General features: G+C 32.7%; 1 protein-coding gene across 13 annotated transcripts in view; it reads left to right on the top strand.

Annotated features, from left to right (window-relative positions):
* ADGRL2 (adhesion G protein-coupled receptor L2) overlaps nt 1–22,929 on the top strand; it is a 219,603-nt gene that overhangs the window by 155,045 nt on the left and 41,629 nt on the right. For all 13 annotated transcript variants that reach the window (XM_058538375.1, XM_058538372.1, XM_058538376.1 and 10 more), the window contains exons 4-5: nt 9,686–9,795; nt 15,999–16,799. In XM_058538375.1, coding sequence (XP_058394358.1) covers nt 9,686–9,795; nt 15,999–16,799 — 911 coding nt within the window. The remainder of the gene's footprint in view (nt 1–9,685; nt 9,796–15,998; nt 16,800–22,929) is intronic.

A 22,929-nucleotide genomic window follows, 5' to 3' on the forward strand; every position in this document is an offset into this window, starting at 1 on the left:
TAATTTAATCTAACTAGGGCATCCCATAGCGATTTCCCATTTCCCTTGTTAAAAATGTGATAGTTTCTGCAAGTACAAACCGTAGTAGGTTAACATTTTTATAAATAATGGCTTCTAATTGATACAGGTCATAATTTTTTGAATTATTAAAAGCAGAGGTCTTGAAAATTTGGACACAGAAGCAATAATTTTAAAATATTTCAAAATTTTATAGTTTTTATCTCCACTTAAATTATCTTGTTCCTTTCATTAAGTAGTTAGACCTGATGACCTTGTGAATGAAACTGAGTCTCAGTGGCCTGCTTTGTAAATAAATACTTCTTATTTCGCTAATAAAAGCAAGCACATTTATGTTGAATGTGCATTTCTGCAAACAAGAGATTTTGTGCTGGATTAATAAGGCTCTGAGTGAGTCAAGACTAATTTGCATTAAGCTGACCCCAAGGTCCAGTAAAAACTGCAAGGAATTTCAGAGGTTTCTGAAATGTAGAAAGTTGTTTTTAGCAAATTGGCGTTGCCATTTCAAAATGCTTATTTTAGTAATTTATGTGGAATTTTTGAGGAAATTTTTTGTTTCTAAGATGCAAATTTAACTATAAATATTAAAGTATGCATGTTTTGTGACTATAATTTCTGATATAATATTTTACTCAGAGAAAATGATTATGGAAGGTATCACTTTTATGTTATTTCTGTTTTCAACATACTACAAAATAGAATGACAACCTTCTGGACATGAAGAAACAGAATTTTATTGTCAAGCTTTTGTTGACTTGCTGTAGGTTACCTGGTGTTTGTTTGTTTATTTTGGGAGGCTTTCTCTTTCTGATACATACTATATACTTTTTAAGTCAAATAGGTTTATGTTTATATATTTATAGAATAGAAAGATATTTTGTATTTTTGCTTATAGTTATTTAAATAATCAATTGGCTTTTTCTATACTTTTTTCAAATACAGTTGCAAAGATTTAATCACAGTTGCAATTTTTAAAAAATCAGGATTATATTTAAAATTTTTGAAAATACCAATATATATGAAACTGAATGGAATAGAAATTATATTATTTATTTTTTCCAAATTATCCATGCATGTAACAATATTCAAGCATATTCTTCCATAGATTCCGATAGTTACTTTATTTCAATAATTCAACTTTAAGGGTTTTAAAGTACTTTAAATAACAATATTCTATAATGCTTAGAGTATAATATCCTAACATGCCTAAAGAATTAAATACTACATGATGGGTAGAAATCTTCTAGAATACACAAATTATTAAATAAATTATGAGAACAGTTATGTGACAAATGGGAACATTACTATAGAGCACCTCTTTTTTACCATATTAATTACACACCATTTAGCTTCCTAATGTTATGTTTACCTAGCAATTAGTTAGGCTCACAAATCATCATTAATAAATATTTAAAGGAAGCAAGACCCACTTTCCTTAGCTCTGTAGAATAGAAGTTTAGATGATAAAAGAGTATTTCATTATACAATAAAAAAATAAAAGTTTCATTTAACATTCAACTCAGTTTCCTTCTTTCATCTTTGAGGATGATTGTAACCTTGTATCTTGGAGCATAACCGCCTTTTAGCCCTTCAGTTTATTTGATTACTTTGGTTGAGAAAATCTGTTTGCATTGGAATTTACCTCTTCATGTTTTAAGGTCATCTGCTGTGTTTAACAATTTGTTCTCAATTTGGACTCAAAAAGACAGAGGTTTTCATGCCCAATGTAAAACCAAGGTTTACATTCCTTGGTTATTTGGAATTGTTAGTGTATGAAGAAGTGATTTGGAAGCTAAAGGGTACTTTTTTCCCCTGCCCCTTAAGTAGATCTATCTCCTAAATTGTTGCCTTTCATGATTAAAAACTATGTCCAAATTGACAGAATTCTTTGAGAATCAGGTACAGCTGATTGAAACAGAATCAGATATCTGGTATTTATTTTCTGTTTATTTACAAGCAGAAATAGCCAAGTTAACCATTCATCATTATTTTATTCATTCAAAAACAATTACTGAATTCCTATTATGTGCCAGACATATAATCACCTCCAATAAGAATTTATAGGTTGACAGTGTTCTCTTCCTTTTTTTTCCCCTTTTTCTTTTTTGCCCTTTGTGATAACATTTCTAAATTTTCTAAACTTGCATACTTGAATAGAATAAAATATACTTACTGACATATAATAACTTTTTTTAGTAATTGAGGCTTGAGAATGAATATCATTTCTAGTCCATTAATTAGAGAATGGATTCATATTGCAGTAATTCAACTGTAGATGTTCTATTCATTTAGAAGATATAATTCCCCATGTGGATGTGGTTTGAACTCTTCCAGGGGACTCCTGTGAATGTTCTGCTTATATTTAGCACTTGGGAAAGGAGTATCGTTACATGTTACCCTGGTAACTTGAAAGCATTTATTTCACTCCAAGAAGTGAGTAGCTTTAACTAGACAGAAGGTAACTCAGGAAAGAAATAAACCTATTATTACTAGTATTTTATAATTGAATTTAAAAAATAACAGATGCCACTTAGAGACTGAAATTGTTGAAGATCTTCTCTGAACATACAGACTCAATGAAGAATTGGGCTAATTCTAGAGGATGACTCCAAATTTCAGCAAACATTAATTTTTAGTTTCTGTCATGAAATCCTGAGCTTTTCTGTTGAATGCTGGAGTATTTGTTCAAGTCCGTAGATTTTGCATTTTTAATCTTCCTTAGAACTGTGGTGAATAATGGCCCCTGGCAGGAGATAATGAAATTTTCTTAATTTATATTTTCAAGCAGAGGCTTCATTGAAAATGGCATCCTATGGCCTGGAGACATAGCTCTGGTGCAAGTTTCAGGGGAGATGCAATAATAATGCAGTGCCATCGAGATGAGGAAAGATGGGATAGTGAAGAAGTAATTTAAGGAAGAAAAGAGAATGTACCAAAGCTTTATTGTAGCATATCTAATGATCTGCTGAAGATTCCCAATGGTTTTGGAGCATGACTGGAGAAACTAATGTTATCTTGCCAAAACAGAAGCCCCTGCTTAATCAGCAGAACGAGACTATTGATTAAAACACCTCTCACAATAGATTACACATGGAATCTCATCTCCATACTTTGCACTTGGTAAAGTGTAATAATGAGCATAAGATATTCAAAAGAAGAATAAAAGCAATTTATTAGGCATTGTACAATTCAAGATTAGAGTTGGAAAGGAAACAAATTTGCATGAGTAGTTCAGCCTGTTTTTAAAGCTATCCACAGGAAATCCTATGCACAGTATAAGAACTACTCTGGAAGAATAAAAATGTTCTTCCCCTTTAAGGTTTGCAAATCTATGTCCATCTTATATAGGGAGTACTTATTGTTATTATTGGTGCTTTTATTGTTGTTGGTAATTCATATTTACTGAGGGATTATGCAAAGAGTTTGCCTGTATTATCCCATTTAACCTTAACGACAAACTTCTGAAGAAAGTATTATGTTTTCCAGATGAGAAAGCTAAGGTTGAGAGGTTTAATACGTTGCTTATGGACTCAAATTTCAGTAAGCAGCTGAGCTGGAACTTAAACCCCAATCTTGCTGATTCTAAAGCCTCTGCTTTTTAAACACTAATCTTCCCAATTAGCAGATGATTTTGCTTCTGAACAGAGTCAAATGATATGCTATATTGTTGATTTTTGTACGGTTTATTCTCAGATTTATAATAAGTAACGTGCGCATTGTGCCTTCTTTCATTTACAGTTTTAAAAGATTAAGGACAAGCAACATATTAATAGTTTGCATTATTAATATTTCATTAGTGATGAAGCACTACTATCCCCAAAATAAAAGATAATGTTTCTTCAAACTACTGCTGTTAATCTGTACAAGACAATTTCTAAGTAATTTCCATATACTAGTATGTAAATTAATGAAAGTACACATTTATAAAATGCCTTTTCATCAATTACACATTTTTCTTGGCAACATTTATCTTAATTTCATAAAATGTTGTGAATACCTTAAAAGTTAATATTGAAGCTGAGAACATTGATTATATCTAGAAGATAAAATATACTGTTTTAATACTCTTAGCTTTTTACCATCAGCTAATTGTGATGGTTAAGAGATTCAGTGGAGGGGCCAGCCCGGTGGTGTAGTAAAGTTTGAGTGCTCAACTTCATCCGCCCAGGGTTTGAAGGTTCGGATCCTGGGCACAGACATGCTGCTCATCAAGCCATGCTGTGGCAGGAATCCCACATATAAAGTAGAGGAAGATGGGCACGGATTTAGCCCAGGGCCAATCTTCCTCAGCAAAAAGAGGAGGATTGGCAACAGATGTTAGCTCAGGGCTAATCTTCCTCACCAAAAAAAAAAAAAAAGAGAGAGAGAGAGAGATTAATTAGATGTTCCTTAAAGTATTTTTCTCTTACATATTTTGCACAAACCTGGACAATATCTCTGACTTCAAATATTATACTCTAAATTCTGGTAATAAGCAAATATATTGGTATTCTCTTGTGCATAAAAAGTAAATTAATAAGCTATTAGTCTCCAAAATTATGCAGCTTTATTTTCTTCAGCTTTTGAGGTATACATTTGGCTTCATTTCTAAATAGAATTTTTCCCATTTAGAGTAGAAAGACTTATAGGAATGAGTTTTAAAATAATTTTTAAAACTCAGCTTTTTCCTCCATTTAAAGTGGCTTTATGGTCTATAAAGCAGGATTTAGGATGTCCTTTGTTGTGGTTGATGGGTTTTATGATTAAAATGTAAGTTTTATGAATATTAATGTCAGAAATAATACCTTTATTCTGGAGTTTGAACTTGATAATATTACAAAGCATTTATTATTGGATTTATTTTAATTAATAGATGGAATTCTCAGGATAAGTGTTGTATTCTATGTATATTTTAGATTAGTAAGAAAATTAAAGGAAGAAATGTTTAATATGATAGAAAGTTGCAACCTAAAATAATGTATAACGATAATATATAGGTGATATTATTTGATAGTGTTTTTAACCCAGTGATGTGAAATAATGGTTAGCCTTTTGTGTATTCCTGCCAACATTGGTAAATTTTTGGAAATGTGGTAGAATATTAAAAATGGTTAAATGTTTAGAATTTGAGACTGGACGCTTAGGTACTTTTACATTTATTTATTAGGTGGTGTTAAATCATATATTATACCCCAGAAATTGCTTAGATATTATTTTCAAGAGCTACCTTCATGCCTCTTGAGTTCTCTCTAAAAACAATTATATATTATATTGTCTTCCTATATTTGAGCCACTTTATTAAAATTTATTTGGGTAAATAAGTCAAAGGTTGAATATAGAAAAATTTGCAGTGATTACAGTGGATCTTTTTGGTTGTTGTTATTTTTAATGACATCCTCCTTCTAGGGAACATGGTATATTTTCACAGATTGTCAAAAATTTTATTTCCAGATTTATTTAGTGTTAGAAATTTTCATCAGCTAGCAAATATTTAGGAAAAGATTATACTTTCCCTCTGTTGTTAAAAATGGGTTTACATGTGCTGCCTACATGTACCTAGAAATTGTTTATTTACATCCCGTGTTAAGAATTTAGCCTGCTTGCTCAAAATTATAGCAACTAAAACCCTTGATTCTTATGATTTAAATTAGCAAGAGAAGACATGTTAACATTGTAAACTCGTATGTACTTGCTACAAAAATCATACTGATCACTTAATGACTTTCTATTTCACTTGTGTTTCATTAAGATTTATAGAGCAAAAAAGCATGGGTTTCCATATATATTTATTCTTTACTAAAGTATCTAAACCTGTCTTATTCTAACCCAGTGGTTCTCATGCATCAGAATCACCCAAAGAGCTAGGTAAAACGCAGATTGCTGGATACTTGCCTCCGGAGTTTCTGAGTCTCTTGGTCTTGGGTGGGGCCTGAGGATGCGTTTCTAACAAGTGCTCTGTTGATGCTGGTGCTGCTGTTCTGAGGACCACATTTTAAGGACCCATGGTTTAACTATCCTAACTCACCTGTGCATCTCTGCAAATATAAAAGAAGATCAACTGTTTAGAAGTTGAAGTGTTTAGAATATATCTAGTATCCATTTTCTTTTTGATGAACAGTAATTGTCTTTCCTTGAGTCCTAATCAAAGGTCCACCTATTTAAAAAACTCTCTTTTTCTCTTCTGCCTTGTTCTCATTCATACTCAGTTTTTATACTTAACATCTGAAAAAAAGTATAGATTTTTAGCATAATGAATCCACATAGTATTACCAAAATATACTGGTAATTTAATTGTTAGTACAACCATATGTTTGCTGATAAAGAAATCTTTTTCGGTGGGGGAAGAGGGAGAAAATCATGCCAGGAACATTGCCTGGGGCTGGGAATACAAACAACTGAATACCTTTCCTTTCTTGGCTTAGTTGTGCCTTTTCATTTTCATCAGAATGAAAACTTGAAGCAGAGCAGTTTTTACTTTGAGAATTTACTTTACGTCTGTGGCTAACTAATTGCTTTCTGTTTCCCTATCTTCTTAAGTGATAGCAGTTTACAGTTATACAATCTTACCGACAGTATATTGGTTAAGGAATTTTCAGATTTTTCTTAGTACTAACAGCTCACACTGGTATTTCTTTTTCCCTCTATCCCCACACTTACTGTATTTGGAAACTTAAAGCTACTTTCTTCATTCATAAAGGAATGTACATAGTCTGTATTTTTATTTCCATTATTTGGTCCTCTAAAAGCTTAGGTTTTCTTTCCCATGAATCAAGATACTGGTATGCAAATTGGATATTCTTACACTTTGCATTCCTCTTGCTGACCCTTTCCTATTAGCCCCCAAATTCCTTTTTTTCTCAGGATTAATTTCTTGCACTTCTGATATATAAAATGAACATTTTTGACATTTGATATATAAAATGAACATTTTGACATTAGGAGGCCACGAATTCTAGAAATCTATATAATTTTATTTGCAGGAACTCCATTAAATCTCCTTACCTTCAATTTTACTTAAGAATATAGCCCTAGAATTAACACTTCTTGCTGTCTTAAAGTGAATGGTTTGTACAATGTGATTATTAAAAGAAATAAAAATTATGTGGTTGATATAAATTATGGTAATTGCTTTTGACATTTATTTGAACTTATAATGTGGTCAGGTGACTAAATGCAAAGTTGTTCAGAAAAAGAGTAAACATGAGCAATTATTTTTCATTTTATGGTGTTGGTCTTTTAAACAAAATATAATGGAAGCAGGAATACTTATCCCTTGTATGCTTCTTGCAAACATACTGTGACATTGAAAAATAGAGAATAAAAGGTATTTTAAATTCCATATTAAAATCATTTATTCATCTGATCTTCTAGTGGGAAAAAAATTGGGTAATCTTCAATGTATTCTTTATTTTTGAAGAATGTTATATAAATTCCCAAATCCTTTGAGTTACATCCTCCTTCCCTATGGTCCAACGTTCTTCACATTCTTGGTCCATTTCTACCTTGAGTCCTATCTCCTTTCTCTCCCACCTGTTCCTGGTTTGGTGGTGTCAGAGGAGGCTTCAGTGGGAAAGGGAGGGCGATGAGGTATATGAAAAGTTTACTCACAAGTGGAATTGTTATTTTATGGGATTTCTATCATGACTATATTTTAGATATGTTTTAAAACCATTTACTACATGGCAGAGTTTTGTTGAGTGGTTATAAAATGTATACTAAGAGAGTATGATAAAAGGGATATCTAACTCACAGGAGTTTAGATTTCTTTGTTTCTGAAAGGTGTGAGTGAAATAAAGGGAGGATACTTGCAGGTATGAATAAATACAAGGAAGGAGATAATGAACTTTAGTTTTTGGTGGGGACCAGGTTCTTCACTGAGAATTCCTGGCAGATCAAGGAACTTTAAAAACATCAATGAACTCTTTGTTGCTGTAAAATTTAAGAAAGAAGAAAATGAAACATTAGTTGAAACATTAGGTATTGACCTATTGAGAAGTCTGAAATCCATCCGCTGTTTAAAACTTTAGGGTATAAAATTGGTTCTGTGTTTCAGTTAAAATAATTCGTTTACACTGAACGGAAAACCATCGGCAAATTTCTTCAAATGATTGAACCAATTTAAGAGAGTCAAATGTGATGTTGCATTAGAATGTGACACTGTACCCTTTACATTATCCATGCTCTTGAAAGTTATTTTGTATGGTATGTTTTTAAAAAAATATGGAATACAGTATTATAGATGAATCATGATAAAACATCATTATGTATTTGTGCAAGCAATATTAGTTATAACTTGTTTAATATTTAAGACTATTGTTTGAAGTTCATTATATTATACCTTGACCTGTAAAATTTACTTGTTTGATCCTGTAGAAGTTTTCAGGTCTTGCTGTCCTTCAGGGAGGAATCAATCTGGTTTGAGTTGAAATGGCTCCACAGTGCGTGACTTAATACACCTACCCCTCTTTAACACAGTTCTCTTCCCGCTGTCCTTCATATGGTGGTTGTGCTAAAAACCAGGCTGCTTTTTCATTCTTTATTTGCCATTTTATGGTCTAGTTATTTTATGCACTATAGAATGTCTGGTATTCAAATTGTTAAATAAATTTTGTTACAATGCTGTTGTTCTGCTTTCTTTGCCTTCTTAATTTATATACCATCAGAAAATATAATAAAAACCCTGCAAACATTCCATTCTGTGGTTTGTAATCAAGTCAAATTATAAAGGAAATAGTTCTTGCCTTTACAAAGCTTATAAAAAGATCATGTGGACAATTCATAGAACTTAAATAAATATCATCTTGCCTAGAATTCTAACTTAATTCTCATTATATTGATGAATTAATGACAATACAAAAATAAGAAAATACTTCCAATAGTAATAAATAGCACATTCTAGGCATCATGGTAAATAACATTCTTTTTAATGCTATATTTCGGGGAGTACTAATTTAGAAGAACCGAGGTTCATAGTCATATCATATTGATAGTATAAGCACATTGATCTATGAAAATAGCAAGAGTAACAACAATGCTTAGACACTGAATATGTGCTGGGCACTGTGCTAAATGCTTTGAATGCGTTTATTAGGCCATAGCGTGGAAGGTGCAATCTATTAGCTTGATATCTGGTATTCAAGAATATAGAAAGTGCCTGTAATAGAAAACATAACACAAAACTAGATTTAGAGGATAAATTTAAAAACCTGGTTCCTCCTTTATTTTACTATGGTGTCAAAACTTACTTCCAAGCTATTCAATTTGTGACTCTCTGTCTCTGTTCAGTTGTACCACCATTTTTCTTTCTTTTTTTTTTTTTTGTAATTTTAGTTCTTAAATGTGGCGAGTATCCTGGTAATTTTTTATTTTTTTTCAGTACATGTTGAATATGTCAAAAAAATCCAATTAAAATGTATGGTAGAATAATACGGAACTGTTGCTGTTTTCTTTTACTTCTAGTTAAAATTAAATGTGCTCCATGGTAACAGAAATATTACAACATACAGAAAATAAGACTTTTGTAACTCTTTATTTAATAATATAGAGCAACCTAATATCAGTTGAATTTTTTGTTTTACGGTATTAGTTGCTTGAAGAAAAAATGAATCAATTCTCTATTATATTTCTTTAGTAAAAATAAACAAATAGATTATTATGTTATGCAAATTTGATTTGTTTTGTTTTCCAGGTGCAACAATCGAACACAGTGTATAGTAGTTACTGGGTCAGATGTATTTCCTGATCCATGCCCCGGAACATACAAATATCTTGAAGTCCAATATGAATGTGTCCCTTACAGTAAGTATGAAGTTTGTATTTTTCACTTTCTCCAGTATTTCTCGTCGATATGGAGAGACTACACGTGTGAAAGAAGCATATGTTTATGGCCTCCAAACCATTATGCATGCAGAGCACTGACAGACTCAGGCCTCAAATTAGCTTCACGAAGTGTGGAAGGAAGCCATAGTGTGATGCTGGCCAAGTGTCTGTCTGTGTTCTGAAGTGTTTGGCTTTTAAGGCTAGTGTTTTTCCAGAAAACAAACTTGAATTAGCTATTCAATAGGGCAGATGGAAATCTGTACTTTTGCCCAATACCAGTTGCTGACAAATTGGTTTGGCTTACAGTTTTCTAAAGAAGAAATTGACTTCAGTTTTAATCGTGAGCTACTTGAATGGCTACCTGCTGTTGTGGTAACTTTAGTGCCTGGCAAAATCTACCATAGCAGTAACAGAGGCAAGTGCTTCCTTTTTGTTCTCTTGTCCTTAAGGGAGCATTTCTTTACCAGATTCAGTGATGAAACGTTAACATTAAATAAAATAGACATAACAAAACCTTGCACATATTTATATTTTTAATTCAGCACAACATCCCTTTTTAGTAAGATCCTATAGGGGGATATTTAAAATTTGATTGGAAATTTCATAAGTAGGCTTCAGCTAATGCTCTAATTCTGGGTAGTTTTCCTCCTAATCTCAGAATTCGTACTTCTAAATTGTATTGCATACTTCCAATAGAAAAAAACAACGTTTTAGACAACTAAAAGGTTTCAGTATATTACCTAATTTTCCTAAGCTAGTTTGTTTGATAGTGTTTTTATCTTCTTTACTTTTTAAATTAGAAGAAAAATGTGTCATGTCACCTTAATTCACAGGCATTCGAGTTAAAAGTTCTTGAACAGCAATTTTGTTGATTTGAGATAGGTTTTGTATACTTCCCTCCTAAAAAAAATCGGATTCAAACTAAACAATGAAATTGCTTTTTCTAGAACCTCAGAAACTAGATCACTAGTTCTGATAAATTCATATGTCCTAACTATCAATATTTCTAAAACCAGAGGGCTGAATTCTGATAGATATATTTTGTCCAGTACGGTAGTAATACATTCTTACACATCCTGTGAAGGCGTTGTCTCTCTCTTCTCTGCCCACAGTTTTGATAAATTGGCTTTTTGTGGGGTATCAGTTAAAGGCCAAACACAGATTATCTTTTCTTTTCATGCCCGCTCTGTGTTCCTGTGTTCCTGTGAAATGGATGCTTTTTATGTTTTCAGTATTTTCTATACCATCTGTAGGATCGGAAGCCCACTGAGTGCACTGATCTTTATATCATTTCTCCTGTGTGTAGTGTTGGTGGCTTATGTAATCATTCTCCTGTGCCACTAGAGGAACGTTGTATTCTTTTGAGCTAACCAAAATTTTGTTCCATAAAGTCACTTTCACTTGAATTTAGTGTGGTTTCTGTCCTCAAATTAGAAAAGGAATACAGCATCCATTCCCAAACAGTGGAATCAGTCAGAGCTGCCAAGAGTTGTCTTTCTGGAGCCAGTTCCTGTAACCTAGTCTATAGACCAAGAACAGTGTCAAGCAAATATTATTTTCAGACTCTTAAGTTATTTCTTGTGCTAAGAAAGGAAAATGTGGATATCTTCTGGAACATCTAACTTTCAAAATTTTACTTTTTCAGTTCTCCACAAGTATTGTACATTGTGCACTGAACTTGCAAATTAGCTATACTCAGAGAAGTACTTGTTCTTTTTAGTTTTTGTCCTTAAAAAAAAAAAGTGGTAATTAATTTGCTGTCACCTTTCTAGATGTTTGCACGAGGCAGAAATAAGTCTATGGCCTTTTCTTTTTTAACTACTTCTTGCTAAAGAATAGAAATAATTATAATACCTATATACCGTACAGTAGTGACACACTATGAATTGCATGTTTTTTGCTAATATTAAAATTTCATGCAAAGGATCGTTTTAGATTGTTCTGATCTTATGTAGGCTGTGTACTTCCTTATTTCTTTTCCTCATTTTCCTCTTCTTTTGTTTCTTTATGCTTCTGTCCATTATACCCGTGTCTTCCACTTGCTTTTATTTTCAGCCTCTGGCTTTCACTTTCCCCGTGTTTTAGTAGTGTTTTTGTACTTTGTAACATTTGCACACACCTTTTCCGCTGTATACTTGGATAAAAAGTGTCACCGTCAAGATAACATTTATTATGTATCTCTTACCTCCTGGCTTTATGCCAGTTTCTATCCAGAGCAAATTCTCCAGGGACTTATACATCCCAAACGGTTTCCTCCTATTTAAAGAAAATTTCAGAAATTTTCTGTGATTTCTAAAAATTTTATAATACATTTACCCAACAGAGTCCATTAGAAATGCTATTGTGTGTTTTCCTTTGTATGTCTATAGACAGGTACATGTATTATACGTGACATTTATTCTTGTCCGGATAATGTCTGTGTCAAAAATGTATGTATACAGGGCATCCTTTATCGTTAACAGAAGTATTAGTAATTGAAGATATGTTTGTTTAAAGAAGTCATAAAGATCTCGTAGGATAAAGGAGAATGATCAGATTGGAAGTTCATACCCTACAGGCAGGATTTGGATTTGATTTTTATATCCTCTTGTTTCAAATTATCATTAAATTATAAAAATTATACCATAATTTTAGCTACAAGTTTTATTTGACGAGAAAAAATAACCATCACTATTGATTAAATTATTATTAATGAATAAGCATAAGATTATGCAAAGTGAAATAGTGTGTCACTTCAGATACAGAGTATGTAGGCTTGAGTTTGTTTGCGTCATTTTCTTGTCTTGCATATCCATGTAGTCCTCCCCTGAAGTTCGTGGGCCGTGTATTTATGTTCGGTCTATAGAATAGTAGATGTATTATTATGAATTAATTCATACATTCTCTTAAGACAAGTTGCAGTAAATATTTGGCATGTGATGAAGAATGTTAATTTCATTAATTTTATTCTATTTTGTATATTCTTCTGGGTTAATAGAATTTTGGCTGATTTGACAGATATCTATCCTTTGGGTTTTCATAAAAATCATAATGTAAGGACTTTTGTTTTAAATATCCATATCTTATGTGATTCATCAATCATCAGAGGTTTTATTTAATCACTTTTATTTTTACATTTGGATGTTACTTCTCGTTTTCATCAGAATTATAAATTATATACGATTTATACCCATTTTATTTTCTTTAATGTAAGTGATATCAGTTAAATCACAAATGAACAAAGACTTCCCTATTTAATATTTTGCTCAGAAACTGCAATGTCATTTTAGTGTATCAGATAATAAAACCCAGTCATTTTCAGTTAATAGAAAACAAAATATACTTTCTACATCCTTTACTGAACTTGTTTTAAGTTCTGTTTTAAGTATGTAACATAATTTAAAATATATTGTTTCCATCCTTTACATTTAATTGATTTATTTCAGTAAAATCATCCTTTCTAAAAAAAAGAATACAGCTGTATATAAATATAGTCTGAGCAGTCACAACACTAATGATTTCTCTCATCCTGATTTTCCCACCACGCCCTTCTGTTATTGATTCTAAGCAGGTATAATATTGCTCTTCACTGAGGAGTAATTTTAGGACTGGTGGTTTTTTAAAAAGAAATTGTTACATGTCACTAACACTGAATTTCCTCTTTTTACCGGATGTAGTCAGAATTACACTTTATAGAGCAAGTATGTTTCCTGAAAGTGGTTAAATAGACCAAATTGGATGGGGGAGGCGGGGTCTGACTGTGGAAGGTTATATGCTATACCTATGGCAAAAGTATTTGTGTGATATGCTTCTCCCTAAGGTATTTCAGGAGGTCAGTATTTAATCTTGATGAATTACTGTAATTTTTAAAAATTAAGCTAAGACATCTGAATGAAATGTGCAACTACAGTATCTTTGAGTAATCAGTTTGGAGATACAGTGTTAGTACACTAATGCGTTTGAATAAGGGAAGAGGGAGAATCACAGAAATTAATGTGGTCGTTTGATGAAGTTCAGGCAACATACTTCAAAGTCTACATGCAATCTAAACTAGTATTTTATGGTTTATAATTATTAAAATACTATTTGCCAGCAAGAATTTTATACAGGACACTTCCTAACGGCATTATCCATTTCTTTAAACTTCTTGGAGGGAGGATTTTTTTCTCATGTAACTCTACTAATCAGGTTTGTTTTGTGAAAGCATTTACCTCTTATGGGGTCTGTGGAGTCAAGGTACTGGCTTTGAGTGCTCGGTATGATTGTCGTTGCATGCTAGCTTGCTCTCTGTGTAAATTGATGACGGTAGACAATGTCATAATAAGCTAACCTTAATTCTTTCTTCCTTTTTCTCCTTGCCTACTGCGCTTGCTTTTTCCTTGTATGTATTTTGCTTACTTTTTTTTTATAGACTTAGTATTACAATTTTGAGATATGTGATATAGAGAATTTAGTAAGAATTTTATAATATAAAGTATATATATAAACCTACATAAGTAACTTTACTAATTCTTAGTGGGGAAGAAAGGGCAGAACTTTACCTCACCCTTCAAAATCCCTATTGGTGTGGGGGTAGATTGATATGTTCCTAAAAAGGAGGCATTGTTTTTATGGTTAAAAAGGATTTTTCTAGAAGTAGAAAATAATAGAAGAACAAGTGAAACATGTACCAAGATGCATAATTTTATATTTCTTCTTACAATAAATATCTTTGAAGAAATGTTAGAATGTAACCACATCAATATTCATTAAATTTGACCTAAGCTCCAAAATTAAGTTGCCATTTTTATAAATATATTTTCCTGTTGTGATGCTTATCTAATTTTAGTCAATTTAATAATGAGTTCACATGATGAGATAAACGGGGATGATACACCTGTGCATGCATTTGTGTCTGTAGCATGTGTATATAAAGTAAAACTTGATAAGAATGCTGAGTGACTTTGGAAAGGCAGGAGTATGTATAGCATGCATTAGTGAAGAGTTTCATTATTTATTCAGGTGCACTAAGTGAAGCAACATGCCAACATATTTGTATTGCCTCCTTAATCTACTAAAATGATTGATCCATGTTCTTTTATGTAACTTTAGAATCTTTCTCCTGCTAGGTTTTCCTGTTGTGTGTTTCTCTTTATCCAAAGTAGTGCAGTTCTTATTCTTCCTATATTTAGCATCTATTACGAATTCAATCTTAGACTAATAGTCAATTTATTTTAATCTTTTTTCTTTTTCCCTTGCACTTTTTTTATTTTTCTTCCGATGCTTAAAATAGAAGTGGAGCAAAAAGGTAAATAACGTGTATAGTCTGAACCCCAGCTCCCTGTTATGTGCCTTATGGATGTTACCTCCTCCCTTCCCTTCCCCCACAACACTCCTGGCATTAAAATAATCAGCAGGATCTCATAAATGCACCTCATAAAGAAGTCGACTGTTTACAATGAAATTATATGACTGCTGAATCTGGTGACAGGGAAAAAATTCTGAAGTCGGCGAGGGGGAGCTGTCCTTTCTCTGTTTCTTTTTCACCCTTTATCTCTTTTTCTGACACCCTTGGATATTTTATTATTAAAGTGTCATCTTGCCTGGCTTCCAGAACCCTCTCCATAGCATGCCATGGTTACAGGGTCTCCTGGTCGTTACATCACTGCTTTCCTTGTATTTACTATTCTCTGCTCCTAATTGCATTTTCCGAATATTTATGTTCCTTCAATTGAAGCACCTTTGTTTTCAGTCTGACTTCTGTAAAAGTTCTATAAAAGCCTACACATTGGGCTTTTGTTTTATTTGCTTTATTTTGGTATTTTGCTTTTGGGGGCTTATAAGTGAGCCAGGGGAGGGAGGGTACAAAGTTTGGACTAAAATACTTTGTATGCTGCTACACACAAAGCTCAGAATTTTAAAGGATAAATCACCAAATTATAAGATAAAAACACATAGCATAAAGGTAATTGTCAGCTCAGTTATGAATGATCTTAAACTGAGGTTTGTATTTGTGAAAATAAACCCCAGCCATTTTGTATGCTGGTACACTGATTATGGTAACTCGAAGAAAGAAGGGTAGTACTTGTATTAAGTATAAATTTTGGTAAAATTGAATGTTAATTAAGTGAATTTTTCTCTTTTGATTTATGATCATTAAAACTTGTGTTTGCCTCTGTACGTTTTTAACTAGGCTTAATTCTTGTCTTTTCTCTGTGACTTAGTTTTTGTGTGCCCTGGGACCTTGAAAGCAATTGTGGACTCACCATGTATATATGAAGCTGAACAAAAGGCAGGTGCTTGGTGCAAGGACCCTCTTCAGGCTGCAGATAAAATTTATTTCATGCCCTGGACTCCCTATCGTACTGATACTTTAATAGAATATGCTTCTTTAGAAGATTTCCAAAACAGTCGCCAAACAACAACATATAAACTTCCAAATCGAGTAGATGGTACTGGATTTGTGGTATATGATGGTGCTGTCTTCTTTAACAAAGAAAGAACGAGGAACATTGTGAAATTTGACTTGAGGACTAGAATTAAGAGTGGAGAGGCCATAATTAACTATGCCAACTATCATGATACCTCACCATATAGATGGGGAGGGAAGACTGATATCGACCTAGCAGTTGATGAAAATGGCTTATGGGTCATTTATGCCACTGAACAGAACAATGGAATGATAGTTATTAGCCAGCTGAATCCATATACTCTTCGATTTGAAGCAACGTGGGAGACTGTATATGACAAACGTGCTGCCTCAAATGCTTTTATGATCTGCGGAGTCCTCTACGTGGTCAGGTCAGTTTATCAAGACAATGAGAGTGAAACAGGCAAGAACGCAATTGATTACATTTACAATACCCGATTAAACCGAGGAGAATATGTAGATGTCCCCTTCCCCAACCAGTACCAGTATATTGCTGCAGTGGATTACAATCCTAGAGATAACCAACTCTACGTGTGGAACAATAACTTCATTTTACGATATTCTCTGGAGTTTGGTCCACCTGATCCTGCCCAAGGTAAGACTGTTTGCTTGCTAATGCTTATGTCTTTTGTGAACAGCCTACTTTTAAAAGACTTGGTTTTTTTTTTTTTTCCTGATTATGTTCTTCATCTTTTCATAGTTACAGCTTGAAGGATAATGTCGTGGCATTTCACGTTGTCATAAAGTGTGTATGTACATTCTAGCCTCCTTTTGGTCCGTTTTCTTTTTCTGAATTTCTTCACTTAAATGTTGACTTCAAAAAATTGTAGCATCATTGGTCAGTTTAGTTTTTCATTGCTAAAAATATAATATCAACTTAGAAACCCGTTAGCTTTGTTTTGTTTTTTTTCTACCTGACTTCTGAATTGATTACAATCTATGTGCAGACCTTTTAACTTCTTGGCGCCAGTGGTTAAGGGAAATGTGTGTTAGGAAGTCCCGGGAGAATTGCTAGGCTTGATGTACAATGCCCGGCATAAGTGTTCTGAAGTTTTGGCGTCTGCTCTCTGGGTCGGAGAGGGAGTCATCCAACATCTTCATAGATCGTCTTGTAAAATTACACATTATTATTTTCTGATAAATTAGTGATGGTTTTTAAGTAAATATTTCTGTGACTTCCACTGTCATGCACAGACTAAGCATTAAATGTTTGCAAGTGATGATTTATGAAGAGATATCTGCTAGCACTTTTGATTTGTGTTCTCTTTAGGTATCTTTATGGAGGATCATTACTTTAGAAAGTAATGCTAATCTTTGGAAAAATATTTTACTTTATCAAGTGAATTCACTTCTGTGGGGAACAATTTTTGAGGGTAAATTGAATGACTATTTCATTAAAACAAGATTATCTCATACTCAAGATAAAAGAGTAACCTATTAATATATCATTATAGAGCTTGCACTAATTATGTCTCTTCTATTTCAACAATAATATTTGTGCTTTACAGATCTGAATTAATATTTCAATTTACTGAGTTAATTGGAATTTTCAAATTATTGAGTTACTTCAAAATTTTAGGAACCAGAAAGTTCTTTGGAATGATTAAATCAATCTCTTCCACAAGGTGGAAAAGAAATTACTACTTTTTTTCTTCTGTTAAAGAAATATTCATCCACACACTTAGATGTAGTTACATATACCCACACATATTTTAAGGTATACTGTTACTGAGTTCTAAATATTGTCATAGGGTCAGGACCTCAAAAGCAGAAGTCATAGCCTTTTGTAGTTGAATTTCTAATTTGAGTCATTATAGAATAACAAAATATGTGATTTTTGTTCATAAAATAAGAGCAGTAATGACATATTGACATAAGGTTAGTAAGGCCCTTTTTCTCTAATTCTTAGAAGTCTAGAATTTTGGCTTAAAATTACACCAGAAATGTCCCATTGTTAAATTTTCAACAGTTAAATCTTCTAGGGCATAAAAAATCTTTATTGATAGTATGTTAGAATCATTTATTTTTAAATTTAGACATATCTTTTTTCTCGTGAGGCCATCAATTTGAGATGTTTCTTAGTATCTCAATTGTTTTTTCTAAAAGCTAGTACCATGCTTTTCCTTTATCCTACAGGTTTGTCAAAGGCAAACTTCAGGAAATGACAGATTTTGACATTGTATTGATCCCTGTGTTAACCTTTTTTTGTAACCTGGATTACCCTTACAGCTGTTGCATGTGTCTTGGGTGGCAGTAAATCTCCTCCCCTCCATTAGAAAAAAAGAAAGAAAATAGTTTTAGAAATGCAGATTCATAATCAAGCAACACCTGATGGACTGTGAATAAAGTTGAGTATAGATTCAGTTCAACAAAGAATCATTGCACCATCTACTTGTCACACAGTACTTCATTGAATACCGGATGAGTAACAATGTCATTTTCCACGTGTGGCTTATTTTCTGGTAAATAATTTGATCCATTTCAGATGAAAAAGTCTTTGATAATTTAGCTGCTTTTTAGGAAAAGCAGTTACCAGCTTTGAAAATGAGAAACTTGGACGTATTTGATAACTATAGTCCTTCAACTGTATTTTATTATTCAAAATAGTTAGCCATTCTATTCCCAGAAAGTGAAAATTCATGTTGACCTCTTATTAAACCCTTAGAGGTAAAAGGTTTTGTATGACCTAAATTTCTCTTGCTGCTTGTTTGAACCATATCTTCTTATTCTCTCTCTCCCTGTAATTTATCTTCCTAGGCTTTTAGAGACTCCTGTCTCTCTCATCCAAGATGTGTGCTGTTATCTATGTGCATGTAGATGAGGCCTTGTAGAACTATTTTAGACCATCAATTTAGGTCAAACCAATAAGCCACTGTCAGCTTTCCAGAAGCAAGATCCGAGAAACTGATACAATAGAGCAATCAGAGCAGTCAGGTCTTTGCCTGTCATAAAGCAGTGATTGACTGGTTTGAAATTCACGGTCTTATGTACTGGATTTGTTACCATGTATGTGGCTAACGTGTACATTGTGCTGTAAAATTATCCATTTCTTTCGTTTTTCCTTGGGGACTGTTTCATAGTGTATTAGCTTCAATGCTTTTCCCCTTTATAAATCCAAGTCTTTTTATTCCTTAACAGGGCAAGCGTATTATTGTTTTGCCCTGATGGTAGTTTTCAAATACATCTTTTTTTCCTTTGAATCTTTAGCTTTATGTGATCTCTGCATAGTTAGTTTGCTCCATTCCAACTAGATCTGTTTTTCCTTTCACCTTCTCCTTCTCTAGAGTGAGCTTAGGAAAAACCCTTTTCAGTCCTATTTTAACTCTTTTCTATTTCTTAATCTGAATTGCTTTGTATTTACTTAATCTGTCTGCAAATTTGATATCCCAAATATTATTGAAAAAATATTGTGTCTTGGATTTTGACAGTTTGTGAATATTTATCTTAGAGTAATTATGAAGTATGACACTTCAATAATATAAGGGAAATTTTTTATCAAGAGAGCTAGTTAGGTTTATTTATTTAGGAAGTGTTCAGCATAGAATACACATTTCTTGAAATATCTTTCCACTGATAATGAATACTCAATAAAAGATGATCATTATTTTTAGACGTTGAATAAAGGTAAATTTAATGACTACACATTTTTGCCTTACCAGGCTATAGACTCATCTAGCACATGTTCATTCAGTGAACAGTGGGTGAGTTGTTTGACCTGGGTGAGAGAAATACCACTGTTAGCATAAATGGATATTGTCCTTAAATCCTTTCTTGCAGGAAAAAGCTGGTAATAAATAGCAAGTTCTTAGTAAATGCTACCATAGTAAATTGAACCATTCTGTATGTCAAAATCTTCATGAGTACCTATTAAGTATGTTTGTTAGCATTTTATTAACACTGTTTCTAGATCTTTGTACTCAAATGATAAATGGTAGGCAGAATGCTAAATCAGTTTATCTGGATGCTTCATATGGCATCCTGGTAACTCTGGGATAGAGCTCTGTAAAATAGGGTTTAAGATATAATTCTCTTGTGAGTTGCCATGTTTTCTATTATCGTTTATAGGATAGTCTTGAGTTTTGAACCTTTTCCACATAAGTTTCATTATGAAACTCTTTATTGTTTATTGCTCTAATATTTTGTTTGCCACATAAGTTTCATTACAAAACTTTTTATCGTTTATTGCTCTAGTATTTTATGTTATCCTCCCAAATCTTTTCTTCTTTTAGAGATTTTCTAGGACACGGTGTCAGTTAAATGCTCCAAAAAGGGGGCAGATTGTTTTGTGGGAGGCCATACTTTTCCAGAATCTAGGAAAGTCTTTTATCTAGAAAAATAAGATCATAGCATTTAAGACTATGGATAAGTGCCCTTGAACAAATGCTTAACTTTCTCCATGGCTCAGTTTCCTCCTCTGTAAAAGGAAGATAATCATAGTGTCTACTTCATGGGGTGTGGTAAGGATTAAATAAGATGATCTGATGATCCATGAATGGTCATTAGCATAGCATCTGGTACATAAATGCTGAATAAATGTAAGCTTTTATCATTATCAGTTGGAACTTGTCTTTCCCTATGGAAAGAAATATTAATTTTTAGAAATATCTCTGTATTTCTAGCCTCAACATTAGAAAAAATTACTTTTCTTGAAGTTGCTCAACTTCAGCCTTGCAAAATCCCAGAAATTCTAGTTGTCCTCCAGAAGGGTTTAATTTTGCCACTTAAAGTTTACTTTCGTGTTTCTTTTTATGATGTTGCTGTATTTCATTGATTTACCTTTGAAGAATGTGTTGATTCCCTTTAAGCTTCTTTTGATGAACAAAAGGGGAAAACCTATGAAAATATGTTATCAAAACACATGGAAACAGGCTATAGAATGTTGCATGAAATTTTGTGCATTTAATAGAGGTCATTTTATTACCTACAGTTGTTATGACTCTTTACTGATGCTTAGATAACAGATCACTAATTGTAGTATTGTTAATACATATTTCAGTGATTAAATATGTACTAATTAGTACAGTGTCGAGAGAGACGTAAGATGCTGCAGCACTAAAACGTTTTGCTCTGCCCTTTCTCTTTTTTGGCTCTGATTCTTCACTCCTCTTTAAGATTTGATTCAGCGGCAGTCATTTGACACTTATGCAAAAGATTGTGATGCTTTTGACAAATGTTAATTGAGAAAGCACTGAAAGCCTGGCTGCATTGTAATCAAAAGAAAATTAGAGAGGTTTAACAAGATGTCAGGCAAGTGCTTTACAGAAAAAGATAGACAGGTTTGAATAGGTTTCTACAGCAGCTGGCTGGGCATGATGTTTGACTAATGTACACAGGCATCTCTCATATGGTCAATAAATTATGCCCTGGAAATAAAACACATGCTTAAGAAGTTTCTCTTGAGATACAAGGAAAAAAGTTGAAGAAAGTGTGTAGTTTGCTTATTGATAACAAGAAGTTTGTTACTACTAAGAACTAGGAAGAAACACACACTGCCTTTTCTGATAAACTTAGCATATTCTGTCAATAGGGTCAGAATTATATAAACTATATGCCAGAACTTCAAATATTAAATGTATTGGTGATAATATGAACTCATTTTCTAATAAATTTTAATGTTCTAGTTTGTTTCTTATGTATAGAGAAATTTTTTTATATTATTTGAAAAAAATAGTTATTTTAACTTACTATACTTGAACAATTTAAATTTAAGGTGTCATACATGTAAGATTTTAAGAGACAGTAGCCTATAAATGTTGATAAAACTTTAGTGTGATCACCTAATAGATTTTAAATGATAGCAGTCAAGTTTTACTGACAGAATCTTTGTTGTTTAAACTAATTAAATGGTAATTAATGAAGGAAACATTAAGCTCCATTATGTTTTTAAACCCAGTGGATTTAACAGTTTGAAAGTAATGTTGGATGTCAAAAATAACCTTTTAAAAAATTTCTTTTATATTTCTACTTTTGAATGTGTAACTGTTGTTCCTTTTATTCTCTCTGTTAAGGGTCAGTAAGATATGTAGGGTTGGTTTCGAATTAGGCATGATTTGATCTAACTTACTATCTTGGTAAGAGATGGCATTATAACCTCTGACCAGAACTAGTTGCTTTTTGTACTACGTTTTCAAAAGTAAAGATGCTGCACGAAGCCTCAGATGTTTCCTTACTAAAACGGCATAAGCGTGCCAAGCTTATCTTCTGTTTGGATCTAATCAGGCATGCTCAAAAATCTCTCAAGCAAGAATGGCTGCTGGGTGGAAAGATGTCACAGTATTTATTTTCCTGAAAGCAAGATGTAGAGTGGGTGACTTTAAATTTTCTACTGTCCTAATTATATATAATTGTCAGACTTTTGTTGCTACTTTGAATTTCATTGTTTATAAAGTATGAATTTATATAAGAAAAGAATTTTTCTAAACTATTTAGTGGTGACATAACGTATTTGGTATGTATATTGAAACTTTATGTAAAACTGTCCTTCATTTCCTGTTAGATGACATTTGATGAAATTATACTTAACCTGTATTGTCAAATATTTCATTGAGAAGTAGATCTAACACAATTAGAGTCACACAGCAAAATCTGTAGTAAAGCCTAAACTACCGTCCCTTAGCCAACAACTGAATAAATTGGAATAAATGAAGAGATTTATTCTTCCTCCCAGCCTACTGATGTTCTCAGTAATTCTCATTGTGTTGGTTTTGGGGTAGTTGGATGGTAGA

The sequence above is a fragment of the Diceros bicornis genome, chromosome 4 (assembly GCF_020826845.1).
Source record: "Diceros bicornis minor isolate mBicDic1 chromosome 4, mDicBic1.mat.cur, whole genome shotgun sequence".
Lineage (NCBI taxonomy): Eukaryota > Metazoa > Chordata > Mammalia > Perissodactyla > Rhinocerotidae > Diceros > Diceros bicornis.